The sequence below is a fragment of the Ischnura elegans genome, chromosome 4 (genome assembly GCF_921293095.1).
Source record: "Ischnura elegans chromosome 4, ioIscEleg1.1, whole genome shotgun sequence".
Classification (NCBI taxonomy): domain Eukaryota; kingdom Metazoa; phylum Arthropoda; class Insecta; order Odonata; family Coenagrionidae; genus Ischnura; species Ischnura elegans.
Window position 1 is genome coordinate 11,503,686 of NC_060249.1, and position 26,480 is coordinate 11,530,165.

The 26,480-nt window shown below is 37.4% G+C and overlaps 1 protein-coding gene across 1 annotated transcript in view; it reads left to right on the top strand.

Annotated features, from left to right (window-relative positions):
- LOC124157063 overlaps positions 1-26,015 on the top strand; it is a 40,906-nt gene extending 14,891 nt beyond the window's left edge. Inside the window, exons 6-13 of the mRNA XM_046531535.1 lie at positions 3,741-3,809; positions 3,900-3,959; positions 4,045-4,126; positions 8,960-9,103; positions 15,233-15,372; positions 17,217-17,482; positions 25,045-25,149; positions 25,224-26,015. Of these exons, the coding sequence (XP_046387491.1) occupies positions 3,741-3,809; positions 3,900-3,959; positions 4,045-4,126; positions 8,960-9,103; positions 15,233-15,372; positions 17,217-17,482; positions 25,045-25,149; positions 25,224-25,353 (996 nt within the window). The 3' untranslated portion in view covers positions 25,354-26,015. The remainder of the gene's footprint in view (positions 1-3,740; positions 3,810-3,899; positions 3,960-4,044; positions 4,127-8,959; positions 9,104-15,232; positions 15,373-17,216; positions 17,483-25,044; positions 25,150-25,223) is intronic.
- The last annotated feature ends 465 nt before the right edge of the window (positions 26,016-26,480 follow it).

Genomic DNA, 26,480 nt, shown 5'->3' on the forward strand with positions numbered 1-26,480 from the left:
CCCAGTGGTGTAGGTTCTCCCTGATTGGTCGCCTTGCGGCCAATAGCATAGTGGTATGGGGCAAAGAGTCTCTTCCATGTGCTGTGAAGTGCGTAGCTATCCTCTCGATTGAAATTGAGGATGTTTGGATATTTCAATCGCCTCTCGGATGATCCTCGGAAAATATCGGGATTCTCTGGCGATAGCTTTTGTTTCTTCCCAGTTGATGTTGTGTCCAGGTTCACTCAGAGTATGCTCAGCCACAGCCGACAGATGGAAGTGTTTATTTTTCACCGCTCTTCTATGTTCTTGAATGCGGCACTTCACAGCTCTCCCGGTCTGTCCGATGTATGACATACCGCAACTGCATTCAATTTCATAAACTACGAAGCCTACGAAGGAGTTAATGAAATTGAATGCAGTTGCTGTCAGCGACCGTCATTGCCTTACGCAGTGCGTAATGCGCACCCGTCGTGCCTTCCCTAACAAGAGTCTGTGGAAGAAGGGAGGAGTTCCCTGTATTGTTTTACATTGTTATAAATTCATGAGACTTTCGTGGAGATTAAGCAGAATAGATGGAACCATGGAGAATGATGTTTAGAGACAACTATGTGTATGTTTTCTTACCCGAGTTTGCGTGTTTCACACCCCCTTTAACCTCATCGCAGTTGGATTTTGAATGGTGTGGAGTAAATTTTGGAGTCGAGACGCTATTGATAAAAACAATGTCATTTATCGCGGTCTATTGAAGTATTCCTAATCGGCGTCCCAGCAGCTATAGCCGCTTGTTTCGCGAAAAATAAGCTGCCTTTCATTCGCGAAGTGCTGCAGGTGTTCTATCACCACCACTTAACCCTGAAACAGGGAGTGTGTGCAAATACGAGACTAACGATGAGGTTCGTGGTTCCATTCCGGACCATTATGTCGAGAATTCAAATTATTCAAGAAATACGTGGAAGATATAAAATAGAGACACTGTGCAGTGAGCTGTTATAATTCAAGATTTATTTTTGACGGCGACCTATGCAACAGCTAAAGAATGGCATGGAATTGAATGAAAAATTGGATCGGTTGTTTGATATTGCCGCGGTAAATGCTCTGGGAGTTATTCAAAATGATGTGGATAAAGTGCTCTTGAAAATACGGAGGCGACCAGGATACCTGCTTCAAAAGAGACCAAGTTAGCACTTAAGAGAGTTTTCAAAATATTTTTCTTTCTGAAAAACTTCCTTACAATTATTAATTTCAAGTTTCTGCTAGCACCAAAAAACTCATCTCCCACATCATAGGCAAATGCACATTACAGTGAGTCCTCGTTCTACGTCACCCCGTTTAACGTCGTTTCGCGATAACGTCACTAAAATTTTGAGACCGTCATTCGTTTATCGCACCTACTCTTCGCGATAACGTCAAGGCTTTTAAATTTCGCGCGAGAAAAAAAAGTGAAGTGGCGGGCGTTGCAGGTTGTTCGTTTTGTGGGGGGTAATACAGTCAGTCTAAACAAAGTGTAAAATGGTGTGTTTATTGTTAATTGCGATTACGGTTTTAGCAAATTGTCTGCAAAATGAATTATTAGGTAGGTGTGCAAGGTTATACTTGACATAATGGTTTTCGGAACCTAAAAATTGATTTCAAGGAATTTTTTTTGTGTAGAACTCGGGAGTTTTTGTCATCACTTTTTTCGGCGTGTTCACTATAATTTTGGTTCCTGTAACTGCGACGATGTTTCAGCGATGATGATGCCCAGGCAACGCTCGCCCGGGCGACCACCATAGCGAAGCCGAAAATCAAATGCGGGAAGATACAAAAATGGAGAAGGATTTACGTCACTGCTGATATTGTCGTCGATGAAGACAGGAACTCGTATTTATGCCATAGCTTGGCATTCCCATCGTAAAAAATGCCCCAGATATGATACGCTAAAATTTTTTCACGTAGGAATTGTGAGGTCCAGGACCCGATATTCACTTTTTACATTGTTTCTTATGGGATATTATGCTTCGATTAACGTCATTTCGTTTATCGTCACATTTTTCAGGAACGGTAAGAGACGTTAAACGAGGACTCACTGTATATGAAATGCATTGTAAACTGGCTGATTGGGGTGGACTTGGTTTACCGGGACAGCTATAACGCGCCTTTGGCTTGCCAAATAATGAGATCCTTATCTAGCACTTAATAGAGAGTGAGGAGTATGAGAAGTCAGCATGTCGAGTGGAGAGGAAGAGAAGATAGATGGATAGGAAAATCCTAATTACACCCCAAATTGCACTGATCTTTGATGCCTTGTGCATTAGCGTGAGAGGAGCGGCAACGGTTCTTGTTGCTACTATGTTGTGGTAACAGGGGTTACTGTCTACTAAAGGAAATATTTACTAATTCATTGAATCAAGTAGGTAGATATTATTTTGCATAATACGTCATTAAATGGTTCTATAAATCTCATGGCCGATTGATGAATTAAAAACAACATTAAAGATTCCATAACTCACCGGAACTGCCGGTGGCCGGGCCACTGCTGATATTGCTCACGACTATGTTGAAGAGTAGAGATTAGCAAACATAATAAAGCATTTTCAATTGATTCGACAAGCATAAATAGAGTTAACTAACTACCTTCATATCTTAGGTTCTTAGTCTATCATATTTTTTTTGGATTCTTAACATGAAAAGTTCTTTTTTTTATCATTATTTAGGTTTGAAGAACAGTGATGTAGTTATTTAAAGGGTATACTACAGCAAACACTCGGTATGTGAAACGCCAACATAGCATTCGACTCCTCCTTTCTTAAGCCGTCTTTCACTAGGGAAGGTGCGAGGGGCGTAAGGCAATGACGGTCGCTGACTGTGAATGCGGCCTGCGAGCGATCAGCTTGCTGCCAGGGGTGTGACGCGCTGCTGTAGCTCGTGGAAAAGTATTGTATTCCTGGAAAACTGTTGAGTGGACGTTAAAATGGAGCGAATTTTGGTCCTAAGAGACTGCAAAATCGTGCGTTACCCCTGAAAATGATGTTACTTCAAAAAATCGGGAAAATTTAATGTTATTGCATTTATGCTCTTTGAGCGACCTCTAAATGTTTAACAATTGAGCTGAAATTTTTAGGATATCCATTCTGCACCCCATAGCATAATTTAAGAGGTAGAAATCAAAAATCCGAGAAAAAATAAAAAATAAGCAACACCCTAGTGTACACGCTATAAAAATACAGGTCAGTACAATTTAAGACAGTTTCTTTTATGTGCATAGTGAACAATTATAGGTTTGAAGCATGTTAAATTAAAGCATATTATATTTTAATATATGTATAAATGATGTTACTTTCTATTCATTTACATCGTATTTTTAATATATATTTAATAATAAAGTTTGCTGAAAAAAATAATTTCAATTTTTGTTGAAAAATGAGTATTACTGGAGAAATTAGTTCTTTAATAATATTAAATCTATATAAAAAATATATGGATTATAATTATTTCAGTTTTCACTTCTGTCGGCCAGTCCCACGACTGCCCCGTTTTTTTTTTTGTTAGTAGAAACCCTGTACATAATGTGTAATTATTACTGTTGATAATCATCCACCCTAAAATTCTGCTTGGGAATGTTTTTGAGTTAATTGATGTAAAAATGGCTGGTTGTCATTTAGTATTTAAAATTTTCAAATCTGGATACTACTGTAGTAATTTTATACATGCTTAAAGCCAGTAGCTCAGGTCTCTTGCTACAAAATATTTAATATAATGATTCCTTTCCTTACAAACAGTGCAATAAAGGTACAGAAAGAAATCCACTTATCGCAGTTGAGACACAAAATGGGACTTGCCATCATAATGTAAGTGTGTTACTATGAGTTAGTTGTTGCCACCCTCAAAAAAACATTTGCATGCTGTTACACCAAAGTGATATCTTCTCTAAATTTCAGAACACAAAACGCTTGTATTTCACTGCTGAGAATGTGCCAGCTGGAAATTATACTGTCGATGTAAGACCTGAATATGCATTTATGTAGTATTTATTTCATTTTTAATTGCATTTTCTCAATTTACATCTGATTTACCATTTTTCAGGTTGTCGCTGGGGACGACCGGTGTACACCAGGATCTCTATGGGTGGAATCATCCCACTGCAAATGGAGAACAATCATCAATGGTAAATGCTGATTGTGTCTATGTTTATGATGAAGAAGAAATAGCTATATGCCTTAAAAAATGACGTACTAGAAATTTTTATCTCTAATTTTGTATGTTACTGTGTACATAGTCATTAGAGATTTTAATGGAATTATGTTTCAGCATGGCTTAAGTTGAAACTTGGTTAAATCGCTGAATGGATTGCAAGAATTCATTTTAGAGGGCCTATTTCTTTCTCTGATCCAAGGTATATAGTGTCTGTAAAAAGAAGCAAGGCACCCGAATTTGAGAAGTTTTACCCTCCAAATGAAGCAACCAATTTCAGTTAAATGAAAAAGCATAATGGATACGGTTTATTTATATATGTCTATCTATATCTTGAAGCTCAATGTCCAGTTGAAAATGCTTCCCTCCCTGCCACTTTCTCATTCAAGTGAAAAGGTAAAAGTCACACCGTATAGGTCGGAATTGCACAGTGAATGATAGTAAATGTCCCATTGAAATCGCTCAAGGAGCAGTGGGGGCTGCTTCAGCACTGAGGGGACGGGCATTGTCATTAATCGGAACGATTCCAGAAGTGAGCTTGTCTCTTCATTTTTTTCAGTAGCTCTGGGCAATTGGTATAGTGTATGTACGGAGGATGCATTGTTGCTATCTCAGAGCCATACCTGGCTGGCTGTGGCTTGTATGACAATTTAGCTCAATCATAAGAGGTTGAAAAAAATCCCTATTGCTTCACAAAATGCTCTACCCGATAGTGATGCCCGCTTGCAATTTTGATGCAAGGAAGCTGCGTTACTTAACCTTTTCCCTACTAAAGACGTACTGTATTTCTCCGAATATAGTCCCCCCCTGAATATAGTCCCCCCTGAATATAGTCCCTCCTTTACTTTTATCATGGGCATTTTTGGAAAAAAAGGGGGACTATATTCAGACAAATACGGTAAATATACGTGTGGACTGACCCGGGAGACAAGCCATATACATATTTCTGTCTGAGATTTTCCTGACCAAGAGAACGAAAGTCGTATATATGTATACGTTTTCTAGCTCTCCCCCTTTTATGACGGTCGCGGATTTATGTCATCTTTGTCTCGGGACCCAATGCTATGGGGTTTATGTTTTACCCTCGGAATCTGGAAGCAGGTGCCCTGACCCCTCGTCTTTTATTACCCCTCTTAGCGGTAAGGCACAGCGGACGTACAATTGTTTATCCAGTCAGTTTTTGAAAAAAATATTTTTTCATTTCTCAATAAATATTAACTAAGAATTGAATTCTTTGTCTTTTGAGCAGCGTTTACAAATTTATAACAAAATACTACGATATATATTAACTAATATCTCGAGTTCTATATAAACATCAACATGGAAATTGTTACTGCATTAAATGTGTTAATATTGACCTTAGAACTTCGTTTAAAATTTGACAATGCTCAGAAAAAAATGGGGAATTCAATTCATAGTCTGCAATTTACGTGGAAGAAACAATTATCCATGTGCCAAATACATATAAGCAATCCATAAGTTGACGGAGAACCAATGCCACAGGTATTGCCTTAAACCCGGAAAGGAGGGAGCACAACTACCCTTGGAGTTTGCGATAATGCGGAGTCCTCGCTAGGAGGGGTCGAAAAAGGTTGGAACTGTAAGTGTGTGATTGTCCGTGAGACCCTCCTGTCCTCCGAATGAATGTCCTCCAAAAATGCTCTGTACCACGGGAAAGAAGAGTCTCTTGGGGCTCAGTACAGCAGTCATGCTAAGACGAAAACTCCGCCATCTCGAAAGGGTTAATATGCATAATTTGCACAAGCAGCTATCATATATGCACATAACATGGGCAAAGTACGCCATTCGCCCGGTTGTGTAGAAATAACAGTCAACAGGCAAGTCGCTAGTGGGTTAAAAGCAACAATTACACCAAATGTGTCTTGTGCTCGCCGCTTCCCAAAATCTTCCATAGCCCTTCCAATATAATAACAAGATGCCCACCAACAAATGTCATTTCTTCGAAAAAAAAAGCCACTGTTTTAGCCCCCCGCTAATCTTTCGGTATGTTTCTGAGGAGAGTAGAAAGTGGAGCCTTCACTTCTCCACGCTGGAAATGACACTGCTTAAATACCTAAACGCCATTATGATGATAAAAAAATAGTCTCATGTCTATGCTTGTTGCAATTAAAATTAATGAAAAAGTTGACGCCGTATGATCACAATGAAGACAACAAAATATACAGCCATCACGGAGCCCCGAACCCTAGCCCCCTGGGTGGTAGCCTTATACACTACCACTACTCCCGTCCCCGTCTGCTGGGTGAGGCAATATCATGGAACTATACGCGGCTTGTGAAAAGTACCGCATGAAAATTAATTTATTACAGCCAAACTAAGGCCCATTCAACGGAACCACTACTAGTTCAGGGATGTGTTCACCATTCCGAAGGCCATAAAAAATACGGCATTGAAAAAGGCGGAGCAAGTTTCGTGGTCTCCCCTTGTTAGTGATATTTCCATGTGTGTGTTTCGGTGAACATATCTTTTGTCATGTACATATTCACTGATCCTCTTCTACCCTATGCATATGGTATAATGGAATCATTGAAACAGATGCATGCTATGTATTAAAACGTGAAAATAAGAGCAATCCAGGCAAGCTTATTCAGTGTAACCTGTTCTATTTAAAATTATCTGTGCTCTATTTTTTTGTAATATAGTCTCAATTTTTTCCATAAAATCCCAGACTTTTAGTACTTCGTAGTACCATTATTTTTGTTCCAATAACGTAAAATTTTAATATTGGTTAGTAAGCCAGATATGTATATATTTTTTACTCACTCTTGTAAAACTGAAGAAAATGTCGTGAGCAACCCAAACCTGTGTAAACATTAATCAGTGGCTCAGATGAAAACAGAATGATAATGTTGTATGTTGTGCAGTGCCAATAATGTAGATGCATAGATCATTCAAGGTTAAATACCAATAGCATCTACGTACATAAATATAAGAGGATGTCTGTTTGTATGTCTGCAATACGTTTCCATATGGCTGCATGGATTGCGACCAAAGTTAGTACTTTGGTGTATCTCATGCTCTTGGACCCGTAATACTACTTTCGGTTGCCTCTGAGGCATCCTTTGCTTTGTTTTCTCTTTACCGAACCCTACAAGTGTGCTCAGTGCCGCCTAGTGCCCATTCCCCACCCTCTGCTTACTCACCCACCCTCCAATAACATCCCCATTCAATCTGCCATGTTTGTATATCTTCGTGAGCACTGTCTGTGAGGTGAAGACTGATTTTGTGACTTCCGGTTTCAATACTGCCTTTTATTGCATATTCATTCACAGGTGAATGGCCCACGAAAAACCTTGCTTTCCTTTTGACCATGCATTCCGACAATTCGTGTTTCCTGTTTTGGTCTTTCATATTTTCCCATGGAGAGGTCAATATGACCATCAGTTCCAAGTTCTAACGTTTCCCCTCTCTAGATACCTACTATCCTTGCCGAGCAACGCTGGGCGGATGTCTAGGTTTTAATGTTTGTCATTATTTATTTATAAAGTGCTGGGTATCAATGTCTTTCTGCCTAGTGAAGGAGATAAAAAAAAGCCAGTGATAAATAGTCAAAGCAAAGGAACGAAGAAAGTTTCTAAACAATGATTATGCAGTTGTCAAGTGAAGTGTCCTTTGTGACGTATGGCACCATGGTATGTTAAAAATCATGAACTGGTTGCAAGTGTGGGCTGGTGAAAAACACATTGCTCTTTTCTCTTCCCTCTCGGGTTTTCGGGTTGCACAGCTTTGCAGTAAGCAACAGTTTTGCCAGTGTCCTCCCAATGTCTCCCTTCTTCAACTACTTTCTTCCGATTGAAATAAATTCTTGCAATTTTCCACTATTATAAACTTTAAATGATGGAAAATTGCAAGTATCTATTCCTTTCAATATGGAAAAATTCCACTCCATCATACTTGAATCTTTTGATTATATACTTTCTAAGGGTTGAAGGTGACCTTCACATTTGCCCTGAAGACGCCATGAGGTTGCAAAATTCTTGTCTTCAGCAACCCGAAAAAATGGAGATCAACTAATGATTTTGCCATGCTTATGAAATTCAATTTAAATTTCCTAAGTATGCACTTGGAACTTTTACACTTTGCAACATAAAGCAGTACCAATCAATTTTAAACTAAACCATTTGCTTCGAAGTGTGTAGGGGTTTGGGTTGTTAATAATATCTTAATGTTTAATTTTAGAGGTGTCACTTTAAAGGTATCATCAGGTATGAAACAAGATGTAAAAATATGTTTTCTGCTACCAGTTAAAATTTAGCTGACTTCCTTGTATCAAAATTGCAAGTTATTGAAACAAGAATTAATGGAATGTCAAAGTTATAGTTGAGCAACTTGATTTGACTTAACCAAAAAAACATTCATTCATCATCAGTGTAAATAAGGACCTGGACATCAGTTGTCATGGACTTTATGGAAGAGTCACAGCTTATGTAGAAACATGCTGATTTACACTAAATACCATTAAACCAATGTTAGTCCTACCAGAAACTTACCCTTATCAGGGTATTTGCTAAAGCATAGAAGACCCATCTATGAATTATATGCTGCTATTATTAACTTGTATTTTCAAACCATTCGTCATTGGGCATCTATGTGCACTCATATCCTGATTTGTAAAATCAAATATAGATTTAAAATATGTCCATTAATTGAGTCTGATACTTAATGTTCATTACTTTTTTTCTCTCCCAGAATATTTCGTAGTTCAGTTATCAATACTATAAATCTGTATTATTCAAATGTTGCCAAGTTTGCTTGCTTCTTATCAGTATTTTTTTCTACTTCTCAGGAACTCTCTCAATCAATGTTCCAGTTGTGGCAGTTACTAATAACACTATCATGTGGATTGCCATTTTTATTGCAGTAATTTTATTCCATGCGATAATCATCGTGTGGTTTGTATTGAGGAGGCAAAAACGGCAAATACTGGAAGGTATGTACATATTTATTCTTTATTACATATATACTCTGGATTTACATCATGTATTAAGAGCTTGGACTTCTAAGAATCAGCGTTTGATGATATTTATTAAGCTATGTTTCAAATTACCTTACCTAACTGGGATTCGGCGCTCAATGTTTGATAGAAATATCACCTATTGAGTTGAGGATTTGAAAGATTATTAATACTCTCTCAGCCAATCTCATGCTGAGGAGTGGATTTCACTGCTTCTGCTTCGTAGGTTTTTCAATGAGTCTTGATGATAATGTTAGCTTTGCTACAAAAACGGGCAATCTTATCTTACCATCTCATCATATTTCAATATTAAAAAAACATCTATTAGGCCTTCTTAACCTGGATCCGCCCAAAATATTTTTTTTGAGATTAATAATTCATATTCTAGGGGAATGGTAAGGGTCTCATTTTTACTACATTCTGAAAATATTTCGTTGATCGGTTGTGTAGTTTCCGAGATACAGGCTGTGACATAAATGTCACATTGGGCGGATCTGTTGTCTTTTGGTGCAAGGTAATATTTCCCCAGAAAAAGCAAATATTTTTCGCATTTGAGCTGCACTGTTCATTTAAATGATAAAAAAACACTAGACAAACATATTATTATTTACGTACACTATTTTCAAGCTTTTGTTTAAATTTAAAGTAAATTGTTTAAAAATTTAGCAGTAATTTTCAGAATTCCATTAACCGCGATTCATAAATTTTTCGATGTAAATTGTGATTTTTTAAGATGTAGAAGTGTTTTGGATTTTTTCAATGCTATTTCACAAGTTTGGGGTATATTTAAATTTATAATGTTTATATTATAAACTTGTCAAATACACATCAAGAAAAATTATTTTAAATTTATGTATAAATTAAAGTTTTCGGCAGTAGTGTTACGAATTTACAGAACCTTGAATTGACACAATCAATGGATTTGTTGAAGGTACATTTAAATAACATTTTTATATGGCTAATTAGTAAAATAGTTGAAAATGCATTTCCCAATTTTGGAAAATACATAGAATAAATATACATATTTGAAAAATATTCTCACAACATATAAGGGTGTAATACCTTATAAAATTGAATTAAATTTGAATCAATTTGTTTCATATAAACTAAAGATTGCTTTAGAGTTCAATGCCGGCGTACACGTACCATTTTGAGTGGTAAGTAGTAAAGCGATATTTGTCCATATTTCATGCACCGCATGCAGTGCATTTGACCGAAGCGCAATGTTCTCCAGCACGGGGACGCAATCTTTTGAGACTAATTGATCATTAGCATCGCAACGTATTTCACTGTCTGCCTCTGTTGAAAATGAAGTAGTACGGCGGCTATACTTGCCTTTGCATCGATGTATGGTCAGTAATGTTTGCATTATTACACGCCTGATCTCTAATTGTGACATGCAATGACCAGATTTCGCTCGTGAACAGATTGTGAACAGCTACATTTAAAAGTCAAGGAAAATATTCCACCATTACCACCAAAACTGATTGTCCTCCGCCGAATGAATTACATGCAAGGATGGCTACCAAAATACTCCACAATCATACTCCTGCCAAAAGAGAGTTTTTTCAGTGGGAAAAATCCCTCTGAAACGTTCTTTCAATTTAGTGATCTACGGCGAAGCTCCCACAATTTGTCTATTATGTCGGGCATCGTATTGTCTGCACAGTGAAGGTATCTACTCATCACAAAGAACCTATTCCTTCGCTAGGCTACGGTAACCATTGAGTTGTGAGCACCCCCAGAATCTTCCCAGGAGCATCGCTTGGATGGGAACCAGTTACAACCTCATAACAGTAAAATCCCAATGAAAATTTTCATCTCCTCTTTACTGATGCTAGAAGATGAAAAAACAATAGAAGTAGAATAATTATCTAATTCTGCCATGAGAAAAAAGAATGTAATCCGAAAAAACTATTTAAAAAATTTCTACACCTAATTTTTCCCTCTATTCAGGAAGATCTGTTTCGGGGAATAACCTATTTCTTACAAAATGACCTTCTTGTCGCAAATTGGCAGCTTCTCTTTTTACTTTTTTCTATTGGAGAAGTGATGTAAGCTTCGTTGACTTCGAATCCTTTTCCTTTCATCTAACTGGTACCGAAATACTTCAGGACTTCTCTTGAAATTCATTAGTACTATCATTATCAAGCTGCAAAACAAGCTCCACTCTTGCCCGAAGTTGTCTTCCCGTTAAATTTTCCACAAGTCCACCAGCCTGGTCATCTGCAATGTCCTCATCAGTGACAATGGCTGCTTCTGGTAGCTCAAGGTATATTGCACTTCGTCAAAGTCTTCGTTTTCCGGAAGCTATTTGGCTTCACACAGTGTAATATCTCTGAGCTATAAATATCCCTAATATTAAAAAATTTAATTCAAAAGTAATTACCGGAATAAAAGTTAATAAATGCAAATTTATCGACTAATTGATAAATAATAAATCTTTTGGCGGGAATACGAAGGAAAAAACGTTGAAAATGGAATAAATTCTAACTAGAGCATAAATTCGAAACTTGGAATATTTGCATAGGGATCCGCCCAATGTGACATTTATGTCACAGTAACATTTATCAGAGTATATTACAGAAATGGAAAGCAATACCAAACATATTAATGTATTATTAATAATTTTGTATCATTATGTTGATACATACCAAAAATTGTCGCTGTAGCGCATATAGTTAACGAAAAAATTAAATATTTACACAAAGCGAACGTCCATTTTTAGTGTCTAGGGAAGGTGCATAAGTACCAGGGGTACTCAAAGGATAGGTCTTCACTCTCGCTTGACAATTCTTACCTTGAATTGAAGCACTTAGCTTCCTCTTTCTTATAAGGTATTATACACAACTATATACCGTACCCGAACGATGCAAGAGCCATTTCAGTAGAGCGATACAGGGTGTGACATTTATGTTACATTGGGCGGATCCAGGTTAAATAACATACAAAATGTATCTTTTGGTGCTCAAATATTATTTCTACATCCTGTGAATCATCGAGACCATGGTTGACATTAGATATTTATCATTTATGCTTTGCGACACAATTAATTAAAAAATCTGGAAAGTCATAGTTAGGGATCCTGCTTTATTTAGGGCACAATTTAACCCTTAGGTGCACGCTAAGCGGGGATTTTGCCGCATTTTTCAAAATTCGAAATAGCGTGTTTATTGCGCATGGATCACTGGTGGTACACTTTGGTATTCTATTTCTGTACTTTTCCCTCTACCAATAACATATGCTTGCGTCAATGTGACGACCAACTATTGCGTTAGAATCTTACAAAGTGAGAACGACGACAACTTCGTGTGATTTGCCACTAGATGGCGTTCACACGATACCAAGGAACTTCTGATAATCTGTCGCTATTGTGGAAACTTGGAGGCATAATTCTTTATTCAATAATATGTTAATATGATGTTTCGTATTTATTATATTTTTTGTGAGCATTTGCATTATTTTGTTATTATTATTATTTGTAAAATTTATCTCAACCTCAAACTACAAGTCATAATTTAAAAATTTCATCTTCATACTCAAATATGAATTACATTGGTGTAATAATGCGTTATTTACACTTAACTTGTGACCGAAAAATAAGTTATTCACGCTTTTTATTCCTCTGGCATCAAAAAATGTCATGAATGTCATTACAGAGACAGTGATGGTCAATAAGGATGAAAAAATTAATTTTATTTATAAAGTTTGTTATTTTTATAATTTTAATGATTGCATTAACATTTTGGCATATCCATTTCCTTTTTTTGTGTGTGTTTTTTGACTTGATGGTGTATAGATTATCGTCTGCAATTCCTTTAGAAAAATTAGTCTTAAGTATTTATCAAGAAATTTGCATTTAATTATGCGATATTTTTGTTTATAAATGAATGTAAAAAATATTTAAAGTGCTTTTATTTATCAAATGTTACCCAAATACGTTAAAACACCCTCAAAAATGAATGTATATTTGGGAAAATCAAAAATATAAAAGTGCGGCAAAAGTGCCGCAAGCGTGCACTGGTGCTATACTTGCAGGTGCGAGCACCTTAGGGTTAATGCACTATGTCAGCTTCTTGATGTCTGCATGGATATTACCTAGTATACTAGGAGTACTTTTGCTCTTGTCTAAATCTGGTATTATTTACCAAAGCACCCAAAGTTCTTTGATGGACGGGGTAAAAAAAAAAAAAGAGTATAAAGTGACGCTGAACATGGTCCTAGAGTTGAAATACGAAAATTAGTTAAAATGAGGAAGCTAAACGGAAAAGGGAGCAAGATTGGGCCCCCATCCTTATCGATTGATGAGTGCCAGAAGAAAGAGTAACTACTGTAAGCATCTCGTGTGTTGGTATGGTATTTGGAGGAGGCGACCGACAGCTGAGGTCATTTGCGCCATGAGGGAAGGGTAGGGAAGGAATGGTGGAGAGAAACCCGGCGTCGGCATTAGCCTGCTCTTAACGAAAGGTGCCAAGGGGACCACGGCTTAACGTCCCATCCGACGGACGGAGTGTTGCGCTTGCAATGTCCTCCACACAACACTCAAGCAGGGATCGGGCAGTCTCTGAAAATTCTCTGCTGCTGCCGGGATTTGAACCCGAGCCCGCCGGGTGGGAAGCCAACACTCTAGCCACCGCACCAACCCAATCCCCTCTCGTGTGTTCTTTCATTTTACAGTTGTAGTATTTGGTGGGTCCAAGGAAAAGCGAAAGTGCTGAAAGAGTCTTGGGCTTACCGATGCTTTCTGAAGCTTTCAGTTGTGGGGCCTCTGGCATTTGGCCTTGCGATTTTTAAGATTTTTTTATCCAAGCCGGTTAAATTTCTTGAAGACAAGGGAACCCTGGAAATGGGCCATCCACCGCGTATAAATTGACTTATGCAGCCTGAACGTTATGCATCGCCAATAATGGTTTCAAAGGTAGTCTTGCTAGCATGGGAAAGTTGATGTCATCGCATACATATTAGGTTATTGGGATAGAAGCTTTTCGTAGCCAGGCTTCCTCTTTCATTATTTTTTCATTTCTAATGGTCTTCCTGTCCTATACCTTAGGTGTAAATGTTCTGCCCATACCTATTTTTTCATCATTGTGGTTTTATTTTGTAAATAAGTACAGGCATCCCCCGAGTTACGTAAGAGATGTGTTCCGGCAGACTATGCGTAAGTCGAAATTTACGTAAGTCGAACCTTTGCGTTGGCGCTTCAGAGATTGCTGTATAACAAGTTGTATCGTACAGGAATGAGCGCAACCACATACGCCACCACATCCATCGCTAGAACTGCAAATTTTCACGTTGATTGCTGACTTGGGATTTATAAGCGATTTTTCTACAGAAATTAATGAAATTTCCTTCGAGGAATGACAAAAATGGGTCACTTTGTTATTTTTAGCACGTATAAAACTCTATAACTATTCGATATTTTTTCTACCATAGGTTGTACGAGCGAATATCTACTTCTTCGCGCTCGCATTCGAAAATTAACGTAATCATTTGAAATACGGTTATCGCTCACGTAAGTACGGATTTACGTAAGTCGAGACATACGTAACTCGGGGGATGCCTGTACATATAAGGATGTGTCAACAGGTTTTTCTCCCCGTTTTGTAGTATCTATGTCTTGGATAAGCTAATCAGGACCTGGAATATAAAGATAGGTTCTGTTCTGTGAGAAAAGTATGTAGTAGATTTTGATGGAGTAACTTCCAATCAATGTAAAGACTCAAAGGTGAATACATTCTATTTTTTCTGCTGACAGCACTTACTAAATTACGTCATTCTTTTTTCATCACTTGTGATTTGTAAAATTCAGTGCAGAATCATCTTACAATAAACATACATTTACAGCTTTTCAAATGCTAATGTTGTTTTTAAGTGTTAACATTTATTTATTTTTAAACACAGAATATGGTACATGTGTGTATAATGATGCACACACACACACACACATGCCTGCCTCTGTTCTTTTTATAAATAGTAATTTTGAGGGTTGTATTTTTGCTGTATTTTACAGCTCTACATGCAGTATTTTAATTTTATTGGATAAGTTAACTGTAAATATACTTGCATTAGCTATCTTAAATACTACATTTTTTTTCTTTCTTTCAGTTCAAAATGAATCAAGTATACCATTGCGTACTATGAAGAGCAAATTAAATTTGCTTCTTCTGTATCCTCGTGACTGTATTCCTTTCATGAAAACCATGTCTTCATTTAGAAGGTTTTTGGAGTGTTTTGATGATGTTGAGGTAGGTTTTTTATCTCTGTTAACTCTCACGTGCTGTTAATGTTACAGTAAGCTAAGAGTGGTGAAGTTTATTTCTTGTTGGATTCGAGTGCTGTATGATACTGAGGGGTGCTGATTTTACTCCAGGAGAAAAATTATCAATCTCTCCTTATACTAATGAATAATTTTGTGTAATCTTAATTGAAAATAAGAAGCTGGTTAATTTGGATTGTGTGAAGGACTAATGATTGAAGTCTCCGTCCATGGTCATACATATTTATTTTAGTGTACTTATTGTTTTATGCTTTGTGGTTGGTCTGAGACATGATTTTTTAAAGCTTCAATAAGAGTTACAACAAGGTCTCCAAAAACAGTGGAATGTGTTTGTGCATGTAATTATCACATGCATATTACAATTGCATTGTATATTATTATGTTGTTAAAATACTGCTTTATGTTGTTTTGAGGTTTTTGCCCAATGAAGCATAATATGTGTTGAATGTGATACAGCATAAGAAAATCACAATGACTTAGGTCCGGTAAGCTGTTTGCATAGGAAACATAGATAACTTATGCAAAAAATCGACTAAGAAAAAAACATTCGCCTTGACCAGGGTTCGAACCTGGATCCCCCAATTTCCAGTCGAGTGTTTTAGCCAGTTAAGCTGCTGAGGTTTCATTCCTCCCTGTGGAAATTTGAGGACTACACCGGACAAATTGTTATGGACTACTCAGCATGTTAAGCAGCTATCCATCCAAATCGTTTGCACAGCGCCACAGCCGGACAGCAAAGCCTGAACTTTGAACACAAAGAGGTGTTTGCTCTTGACTAGATTTTGTGCACGATACGGACTGCTTGTGGCATCATATGCTCAGCAGTCCAAAGCACCTAGTCCGGTTGTGTCCACAAAATATCTACAGGGATGAATGACGCCTTGGTAGCCTAACTGGCTAAAGCACTTGACCAGAAATCAGGGAATCCGGGTTCGAGTCCTGGTCTAGCCGAGTGATTTTTTCTGTGTGGAATTTTTGCGCAATTTGTGCATTGCAGGTGACTCCCGTGAAAGTTATCACCGCGGCTGGTCCTAGTGTGCTTAAAACTAGAAATAGATAACTTACTTTATGGATGGGAATCTCCCATGTTGACAATTGGGGTTGATCGGTGCATTTGGAATGGGAACTAAATTATTAAGTAGCTCATGCTTCTTCATCTCAAAAAAAACTTTTACCCTTTTGCTATTGCTACAAACCATGTATTTCACTGAGTTTTTGCTGGCATATTCTCATGGCAGAGGCAAAAAACTGCTCGCTTTTTGGTAACAGATATGGAGCCAGTGGATATAGATTTTCGTAGAGTGTTGGCTGAGAAACGTTCATACATCTTTTGCTGATTAATGGGTGATGGTGTTGTTCTGCTGATTTGCAAATATTCCCCTGAACACACTATTATTCTTCACCAACCAGTCAAAATGTTATGATATTATACACCATAGGTATAGGACCAGTAAATTTATGGGGTGATTGGTCTGTGTGACAGGTCACTTAATGCTAAAATTGAGTGTCGGAAAGAGTTGACTGATAGAGGAATTGCATCATCAGACGTTCCCACTAAATATGTTTATGAACCAACGTAAGGCCTGCATTCATATGCACTCTGATGTTATCATAACTGTGCATTTAATGTTGCTGATTGGTAATTTACTCAATATTTAGTGTCTGAACTATTTTGCAAAAGTGATTAAATGAGCAGGCTGCTAATGTTCATTTACTATGTAAATCAGTTGCCCTTTATGATTTCATAGTTGATAAAATATGATTCCCTATGCTTGAATTTTTGGTAATGAATATTTTTTGTCTATGAATCAGGTGCATGATTGCTATAGTATGGAAGATAATGGTCATGACCCATTGGATTGGTTGAGAACTGTGATGAATTATCCACAATTGTGCATAATTATTGTCACCACACCTTGTGCATTCATTCTGCAAGAAGCGATCCAGTCAGGTGCAATCGATAACCCATGTGATGTCTACATAAATCCCAGCTATCTTGATTCTGTCTTCATCTATGGATTAAAGCAAATAATGAATGATTTTTCATGTGATGTTTACCAAAGAATTCACATCATGGGGTAAGTGAACTTTTTTACTCTTGCTTGCTTACTTATCAATGTATTAATGCAGGTGCTGCATCTACTTTTCATCTTTGACTGTTATTTCAATTGTGTGGAGCCAATGTTAAGTTCGTATATTTAAGCAAATTTGGAATCTTTATATTTAGCAAATTCAAACCAAAGCTTTGAATCCCTCCCTACCTCTCCCTCATTAATCATAAATTCATGTTGCAATGTTTTTATGAATGATAAGAAGTGCTAAATTTTTTTAGGACCTTTGAAGCAACCATAGTCAGTACGTTTCTGCCAGATTTGCTTAAGAGAATACATATTGGGAGGGCATTGGCTAATTCTCCTTCTGTTGGCAGGTGAAGCCACAGATTTCAGCATGTCCTCCATGTTGTTTCACCCCACTGGAAGCAGAAATACCAGGCTCTTATGATGTGTGTGTGTAAAAAAAATCGAATGTGCTTTCAAAACATTTTGGCAATGTCAGAAATGATAAATATGTAATTATAGTTTATTTTGTGGGTACGCTGATGGGAAACACATCCAGCTGAGTAGGTACATCAATTGCACTTCTGCTGGCTTCATATTAATGCACAAACACCCTCCTCCTCAGTAACCTCTATTAACTCAACACTCACTCCTTAAAACTTGGTGCTGTCATGGTTGTATTTGGTCGGGGATTTCTTATTTACCAAGAATTACATTGATTAATGTTCCCTTGGGTAGGCATTGGGTCAGAATAATGTTTGCTTCCTGCCTTCTTTTTCACTCATCTGAAAACCTGAGAAGGATTAGTTATGTTTTTGTTGTTGATCTATTATTTGTTTGTTGGCTCTTCATTGATTGTGAGAACTCTGTGGATAAGAGGCGAATATGATGTGGATCCTGTAGCAGGGCTACCAACCATGAAAGGAAACCGTGAATAAGCCATGAATTTCTTCATAAATCCTTAAAAATCTCTCAAACTTGGTTGTAGAACTGCGATTGACTGATCATTAAAAAAATCGATATTTCGATCATGTTTCAGGGTCAGTGATGTGCACTCGCTGTCAACGCATTTATCTGAAAACGTATATTCGAAGCACAATAATAGGCCCTTGTGTCGTTACGAAAAAATGACGTAGCCTGTGATTGGAAATCTAGTAACCAAAGTGTTCACTAACTCTGGTGAAAAATCAGACACTTGTTCACTTCCCTGTTCCCTCCATTTTCCCACTCACAGCCTGCCCTGTCTTTTGCTAACGATAGGTGACGTCACCGGGGATAGCACTTTCATTGCTGCATTTGCATTCACAACTTTTGTTGTGTTTGTTAAAGTTTTTGTTACCGTGTGGGCGGTGATCTTTACGTGATCAACATTTCTGCCTTAAACAGCTTATCAACGGACCGGAATTTGATGACATTTAGACCGTGAAAACCTGGAAAAAACTGTGAATTTTATAATTCAGTTAGAGTGGGAAGTTAGAGTGGGAAGCCCATGGGCTGGAGTATTGGGGAATTGACTAAAGCAGTTTTTTCCCAGTGGGAACCCTGCTTTAGTCAATTCCCCAATACTCCAGCCCATGGGCTACCTGGATCCCCAATTATGGATTATGAAGTTCTAAAGTTTCTGCCTTTTGATGAATAAACTAGATAATATGGGATATAAAATAAATATTAAATTAATTAAAATTAAAGATATAAAATTATCTCAAAAACATTTGTGCTACCACTATTGCTAAGCTGAAGTTTCCTTTTCAGTGGGCTGTTTTTCTTTGGTGGACATGGGAAATTCAAGTAAGGCAAACCATCTCCATTTTTTCATTGTCTTGAGCATGACAGATAAGCAGGTGTCCCTCTACCCAAGGGTGTCGTCTGATATCCCAACTCTCCTGAGTGGATGGTGCATTAGATGGCATTGTGTGCACATTGGATGGATGCTTTCACTTGAATTGTCTTTCATGTTCCTCAATGAAACAACAGCCCCAAACGGATTCACTTCTCATTAAACCCTACGGAATACCAAAGGAAGCTTTCTTCTGTGAGAAAAATACAGTCGACTTGCAGATTTGATTAGTAATGCATTTGAATGCAGTAGAGTTTGAAAATGTATTATCTTTATTTTGAGCACTGACGAGCTCATTGTGAAACACTTTTTTATTTACATTGAGGATACAAGGATAAGGATTAGGAGGAGTTCTTAAAAATGCATTTATCTGATATGAAGAAAAATTAAAATTTAGACATACAGAACGGAGGTGTTATTTACAATTTAGAAATAATAAAAAGTGGGAAAAACAAGTGAAGTGTTATTCAGTTTTGCTCATAATGTCTTTGCAATCCATGTATCCTAAACGTTACTGATTTATTGTTGGTATTTGAGTCAGCTAGTGCTTATCATTTGTAGTGGAGAGTGGTGCCAGGAGGTGGCAAGTTGAAACACTACGCAGAGGAATTTTCAAACATTCCAGATTTCTGGTTTTCCAGGTTTCTGGATTGTGGATTTGAGGTCCTCAACCGTACTATGAGAAAGCAAGTGCAAAAGGTGCCATCATGTAGAATATTGGATTTATTGAAGTTATAATATAACAAAAATTGCATTCAACTTTTATCCCTGCACTAATATAACAATCAAGTTTTTTATCTTCCTGCCAACAGCTGTGCAGGGTAACTCAGTGGGTGCATCCAGGGGGAGCTCCGCTCACTGAGCGGTTGGTGAGCGAACCACCACTCTCCCCCTGGATGCGACTGCTCACCACCCGATCACTAGTGAGTGGCCGCCATATTTGTGAGCATACTCCCAGGTATAATCAAGCGCTCACCAAGCAGTGAGCGGTGGCGCGAGTTCAAAATGGTGCCGAAGAACTGTCGAGTCGGGCAGCCGTATTAATTATATGTTCTTTGTAACGTATCGAACGCTGAATGACTAATACACAATGGAGGCATATGAATTTATGTGTTTTTGTTATGTATTTATTTACTAAATTAGGTAGCCAAAATATTATTCTGTGACGGAATTTCGTCGTAAGCCAGGTGTAGTTCAGATGTAGTCTTCGCTGAAAAAGGGATTTTCGAGTTGAAATGTGTTTGTAATTCCTTATTAATGTTTCATAGGATTCAGATTAATTCAAATACAGGTATCTATTAATGCAAATCGTGGGGTATTATTTGCCCGGTTAGTCAAAAAATAAGGCGTGAGTAATTTTTCTCCTGGGTTAACTAAGTAATTTCTTCAACATTGCCTTCAGGCCGTTTTACACAAGGGGAATCATTGTGCAATAGCTGACGTATGTATGAAGTTACAATCAAAATTGTGTCGTGCAAAGTGGTGAATTTCTATAACACATGCAAGAATGCATGGATGTAATATGGCAAAATATCCCCTGCCCTAATTCCAAGCTCTCAATTTCAACATGTTTTCAGTGCTAACCTGTGGAATGAAGTGGTCCATGTGAAACTGCCTTTACGAACTTCATTGCATTTCATTATATCATTCATAATAATATTTTTATTTGCCATTATAAAAAATAATGAGAAGAGTGTACACACTGTCACAAGTACTGTGAGGTGAGGCACATAAACACAGGACAGAAACAAAAATACTCATACAATTGTACATTAGATTCAACAAAAAAAGGCATTCAGTAGGAAGATGAAAATATTTTACCTATATAAATACTGGTACCTATATAAATATTGGTCTTCTGGTAGAGAAACATATTATAGTGATAACAGGGTTAAGAGTAAAACCTTTCATGTGACCTTTGACAAAGTGAGTGGCAAACAATGTAGACAGAACTAGAAGTGTTGAAGGTTAGAGGCCATGTCATATTTAATTGATTTAATATTATTGTGGCTTAGGAGATTCCAATACACAGGTTAAGGGCAGAATGTTAAGGTCACTAAACAGGGGCCGACTGGGAGTTCACGGGCCTGCTTGAGCAATGAGTCAGATAGTAATTCTTTATTTAATTTTAAATATTTTTGGAGCCAAAGCAGAGGATCCCCAGGGAACTATATTGTAGATATCATGAAAATAAAACAGGCCGTAGCAGAGAGTAAGAAGGATATTAGTGGTGATGGAAGGATAGAAAGTATGAATGATATAACAAACAAAACTAAATTTATTTGCTAGAGTGCCCATGTGAGTATCCCAAGAAATAAGAGAATAGGGTGGTTTCCTATCATAAATCGAAAGATTATTACTCCTGGAGTATGTATTTCACGCTTTTAGATTTTTAAATGATGATGATATCTATTTTTCGCGATTAATTGAAAAGTGAAAATTTTCAATTAATCGCGAAATCGCGAAAATGCGACGGCTAAGTATGAATGCCGGGAAATCTCTGTGTGACGTCGTTCTGGTTCCCACTGCTGCAAGTGAGGTGACCTTGGGGCGAGGCTTTGAGCGCTGATACGACGCAGGATGCTGGCAGGTAGCAGAGTACCCTGCTAGATGGTAGCGCTTGGCTTAAATAAGGATTATTAATTCCTAATCAAACGAAGAAAACTTTCCGACCTTAGCCAGTTTTAATAGGTGATTATTAAGACATGTTTCCCTGAGCTCTGTGCCTCATGCATGCATTGGTAATCTCAGACGATTTAAAACTCCTATCTACTCGTATAGAAACTAGGCCCCTGTGACGTCATGTGGAGTGGCATCGCATGGGCGCCAATCTGGCCTTTTTCAAATGAGAATAAAATTGACCCTTGCCATTCGTCTAAACCGGTATTTCTAAAACTAAATAATTTGTATATTATGAATACCCTAATGGTGGGTAACGAATTGCAATCAATGCCTTTTGTTTTCTTCGAGGAAGGAAACTACCCTATTATGTGATCACCAGGAACTTAATTCAACCTAACTGGGGAATAGAAGTCCCCTGGATATTAGTAGAAAAATATTTGTCAGAATTTTTTGAACAAGAATAGCGTAACACACAGATTTATCAATGTTAACCACTAAATGAGTGTTCAGACACCATGCAACGAAGTGGTCATAGGCCGTCTGACAATTAACTAACGAGGATTGGGGATTTGAAGTAGAAAGAATGAAGTTGGTGTCATCAGCTTATAGGATGGGTGTGCTCTTATTTGTAGAAATAATCTAATCCGGGAGGTTATTATGGGAGGGAATCTGGATGAAATTATTGTGGAAACTAACAGATAGATCATATGGTAGCTTATGGTGTCCCCCAATTTTAAGGGAGTTTGGCAGACTTTTTTCATGATTTTTCAGGCTTCTTTGACATTATTGTAAGTACACTGAATACCATGATTATTTTAAGAATGCTTAGCATGATTGAGAAAATGCTGGTATTGCTTCTCTTTCCTTTATAATCAGATTTTGTTAAATGCTATCACTGAATTTTCAACTTTGAGCAAGATTCTTCATGCAATGAGAACATAGGTGAACTTCATTGGTATGCAAGCTCCTTCTCATAACGTATCGTGGTACTTTTTTGGCTGTAACTGGGAAGGAGATGTTGAATTAGTCAATAAATTTATGGCAAAAATTACTGAATCTATCACTGTAATCATATGTAGTGAAAACATCAGTCCAAGAATCAGATTTAAGAATACCTAGGAAGTGTGAGATAATCCTGTGGGAGAAGGAAAGAATTCAGCGATAAAAAGCCTTTGATGGCTGCGCACAGTTGAATTCACCAATTCAGGGTACTGATTAGGGATGTCTCAAGATAAAGCAGAGACATTCACCAATAACTGGGCAATTTTTGATATGGTCCACATGGAAATATTGAAGTAGCGGAGTGAGAAGTATGTTGAGAGGGCATATCACATTTAAATTCTAAAGTTTCAAAAGACAAAGGAAGTCATCCCCATTCATATGATCTGTGAGCAAATCAATATAAAAATCGCCAGTCATATAAAGATATTATTAAATCTATTGTGTCAATAAAAAGTTGGCATCAAGCAAGTTGTTCAGCGATTTTAAAAACCCTCATAACTATGTATGTACTTGCTGGCGAATGATGAGAAGAGATAACAAAAATTTGTTTGCCACCAGCAGGAACATTAACCCGAGCACATTCAAAGTCCATTCCTCAATTGGAAGCTCATGTGGCACTTAGCTCACTTCAAAAGTAATGCCAGATTAGGTTAGTACGATAACACCAGCATTTTTTAATTTGACCAGCACTTCCTCAAAACATCCGCAACAGTACGTCCCGGAATGCTGAGATATTTAACTTCATCATTGGTCACCCAATGTTCACAAACAGTTTATTGTGATAATAATAACAACGTCTGGTGACGTCCTTGATCAATTATTAAATCTCATTCAAGGAACTGTAAGACCAAACGGATTTCACGGAATTAGCAAATGTGAAAGTATTTCTTTCTAAACATGGGAAATATGTCCATTTTAGTTCAACGACCTTTTTTTTCAAGACTTCAATGTTGGCCACTAGATTCCCAACGAAATGTTTGGACGATTGACACAAAAGGCATTTCCAATAAATATCACGCGACTCGTAAAGAACTGTTTGCAATAAATCCTTAAGGCCCGTACATTAAGAGTGATATATATTCGGGAAAGAGTCACAAGGTATGAACTTATCACAGGAATTAAAGGATATTTCGCAGCCGCTACATGAAAGTATACACAAGCGCTGGGTGCCATATTGAATGTTTTGCATTTCAAGTTCCCCACCAAAGCCCTGATGTCACAGTCCGCTCACTGATCAAGAAGCGATCACTCCCCCTGAATGCACCCAGTTACTCCACCAGTCAAAATTGAAGTTTTCAAAAACAATTTAAAAGTACAAAAAAAATCATTAATCACCTAAATAACGACAAAGTGGTTGAGCTCAAATATGTACAAAAAATTTCAATTGGACAAAATTGAAAATAAAAAAAATTATGCAACATTAACATAATTTGGAGTTCCTGAGTTACCGCGCACAGTCATGGAAGGGTTAAATGAAAATCAAATATATGTGTACAATCCTTTGTTGCTTATAATTTCTTGAGTATTGAGTAAATATATCTGTGTGCAATAAACAAAATGACTGTTTATGATGATATAGTGATGCTTTTTGAGGTACATATTTTGCATTATTCTTCGTCGTTTCTAATGCATAAAGCAAATTATCGCCATCACTGCTTTTCGTCTGGTGACTACCATTTTCAGAGATGAGAGGAGAAAGGAGTGGAGATGAGTTTGGTGTGCATTTGTACGAGTAATTGCGAAACTTGAAGGGAAAGGGAGGTGAGATGGAGATAGCAGAGATAAGGAATGTGTGCGGAACAAGTCTAGAGAGTTAAATGGAAGATGTATTTTATTGTAAATCAAATGCACAATTGTAGAGACCAGCGAGATTTACGCTCGAGACAGGTGGGGAGGCATATATTCCTTCTCAACCTTGGTTGCTGAAAAAATATCGTATTTGTATTTCTCTTATCTTGTTTGTGAGCGTGAATACTATAAGAAAGGAAACCAATTTTTCTAGCAGAGCAATGGTGGTGGCACAGATTTTGTTGGAATACTTTTTCCTGCCATAGTATGTAGCATGTGAATTTTTAATTTCTAAATGCACATGAATTGTTTTACCTTTTGTCTTATGTTTCAGATTTGAAGGTTTCTCTGATGACAGTAAAATTATTTCTCTTCCTTCAAGTTTAACGAGGTACAATATGCTTGAGCATTTGGATGCATTAATTTCGAAGATGAATCTGTAAGTATTAAATTGACGCTTTTTCAGTATTTGCTCAAAGAATACTTTTGTCATTGGGACATTTTGTGTTTCAGGGCATATAACCAAGGAAGATCTTATCAGTATTCACTAGAATATATTTCTCTGAAAAGTAGCATAACAGATTTGAAAAGTTACAGGAGACAAAATCCAGAATATCTCAAGGAGGTTTTAAATTTGTGTTAGCATCAAACCCTGATGGTCATGAATGTTGTTTTTGTACAAAAGATTTTTAAATTCTACTGCTGACTACTCTACTTGGTGGAATAATGTATCACAATCTAAGTGTTTTTTAATTCTCTCACAAAAATGTTTCTTATGCTTATATGTACATGGAGTCTTACATTGATGTTCCTCATTTTTATATGTATAGTCTACTGTTAGCCCTACATTCTTACTGTTAATTGAGATCATAATGTTTGAAAACATAGTAGTCAGTTAATAGTGATTTGCATGGGCAGAAAGAAGTACCTATGTACTCGGAGACAAATATGCCCAGATAAGAAAATTTGTGTGCTGACAAGAGTGTGTTTGATCAAGTTTTTTCAACTTTAGGTAATATTAGACCCTGTCAGTTTAAAATTTTGCAAATAATGGTATGTGTGTCAATGTGTATGCCCAATTTATTGAATTCAAGTAATGAAAACAATTCCTCCACCTTTATGAATTTTCCTATCAACATTTTATCACTTCTGTTTTTCCACAATTCCTGAAATGGTCAAGAAATTTTTTTATAACAGTAAACTGAAAACCACTGTGATCCTGTGATACTGTTTGTAATAATGTGCTCCATAAACTTTTTTATTAAAATGTCTTTCTGGAATTCCATTAAAAAATATTTACTGGCATTGCCTCGGTGATCTTTTGGTTGTTCCTAAATTTATGCCCTTTGTGAAATCGTTGCTGTACTGGCTTGGGATATTTTGGAGTGGCAGCAGTATCATCATAGAAAGATTTCGTGCTTTCCCGGCAAATGGACTTGGTAAAGAGTTCTCAGGATCGCCACCGGGTCAGGAACTCCATATCTGCCAACGTTTCGATGTCCGACTCGGTCATCGAAACGTTGGCAGATATGGAGTTCCTGACCCGGTGGCGATCCCGAGAACTCTTTACTAGGGATGAGTCGATTCCAAATGTCGATTCTCGATTCCACCGATTCTCGGGCACGGAATCGGAATCGAGAATCGATCGCCTAAAGTCGATTCCGATTCCATCGATTCCAGGAAGATAAATGTTTTGAGCATAGACTATAAGTTTGGGGCATAAAGGCCGCTACACACCCAAGCGGCCGCGGTGTCAGCCTTGCCCGCGCG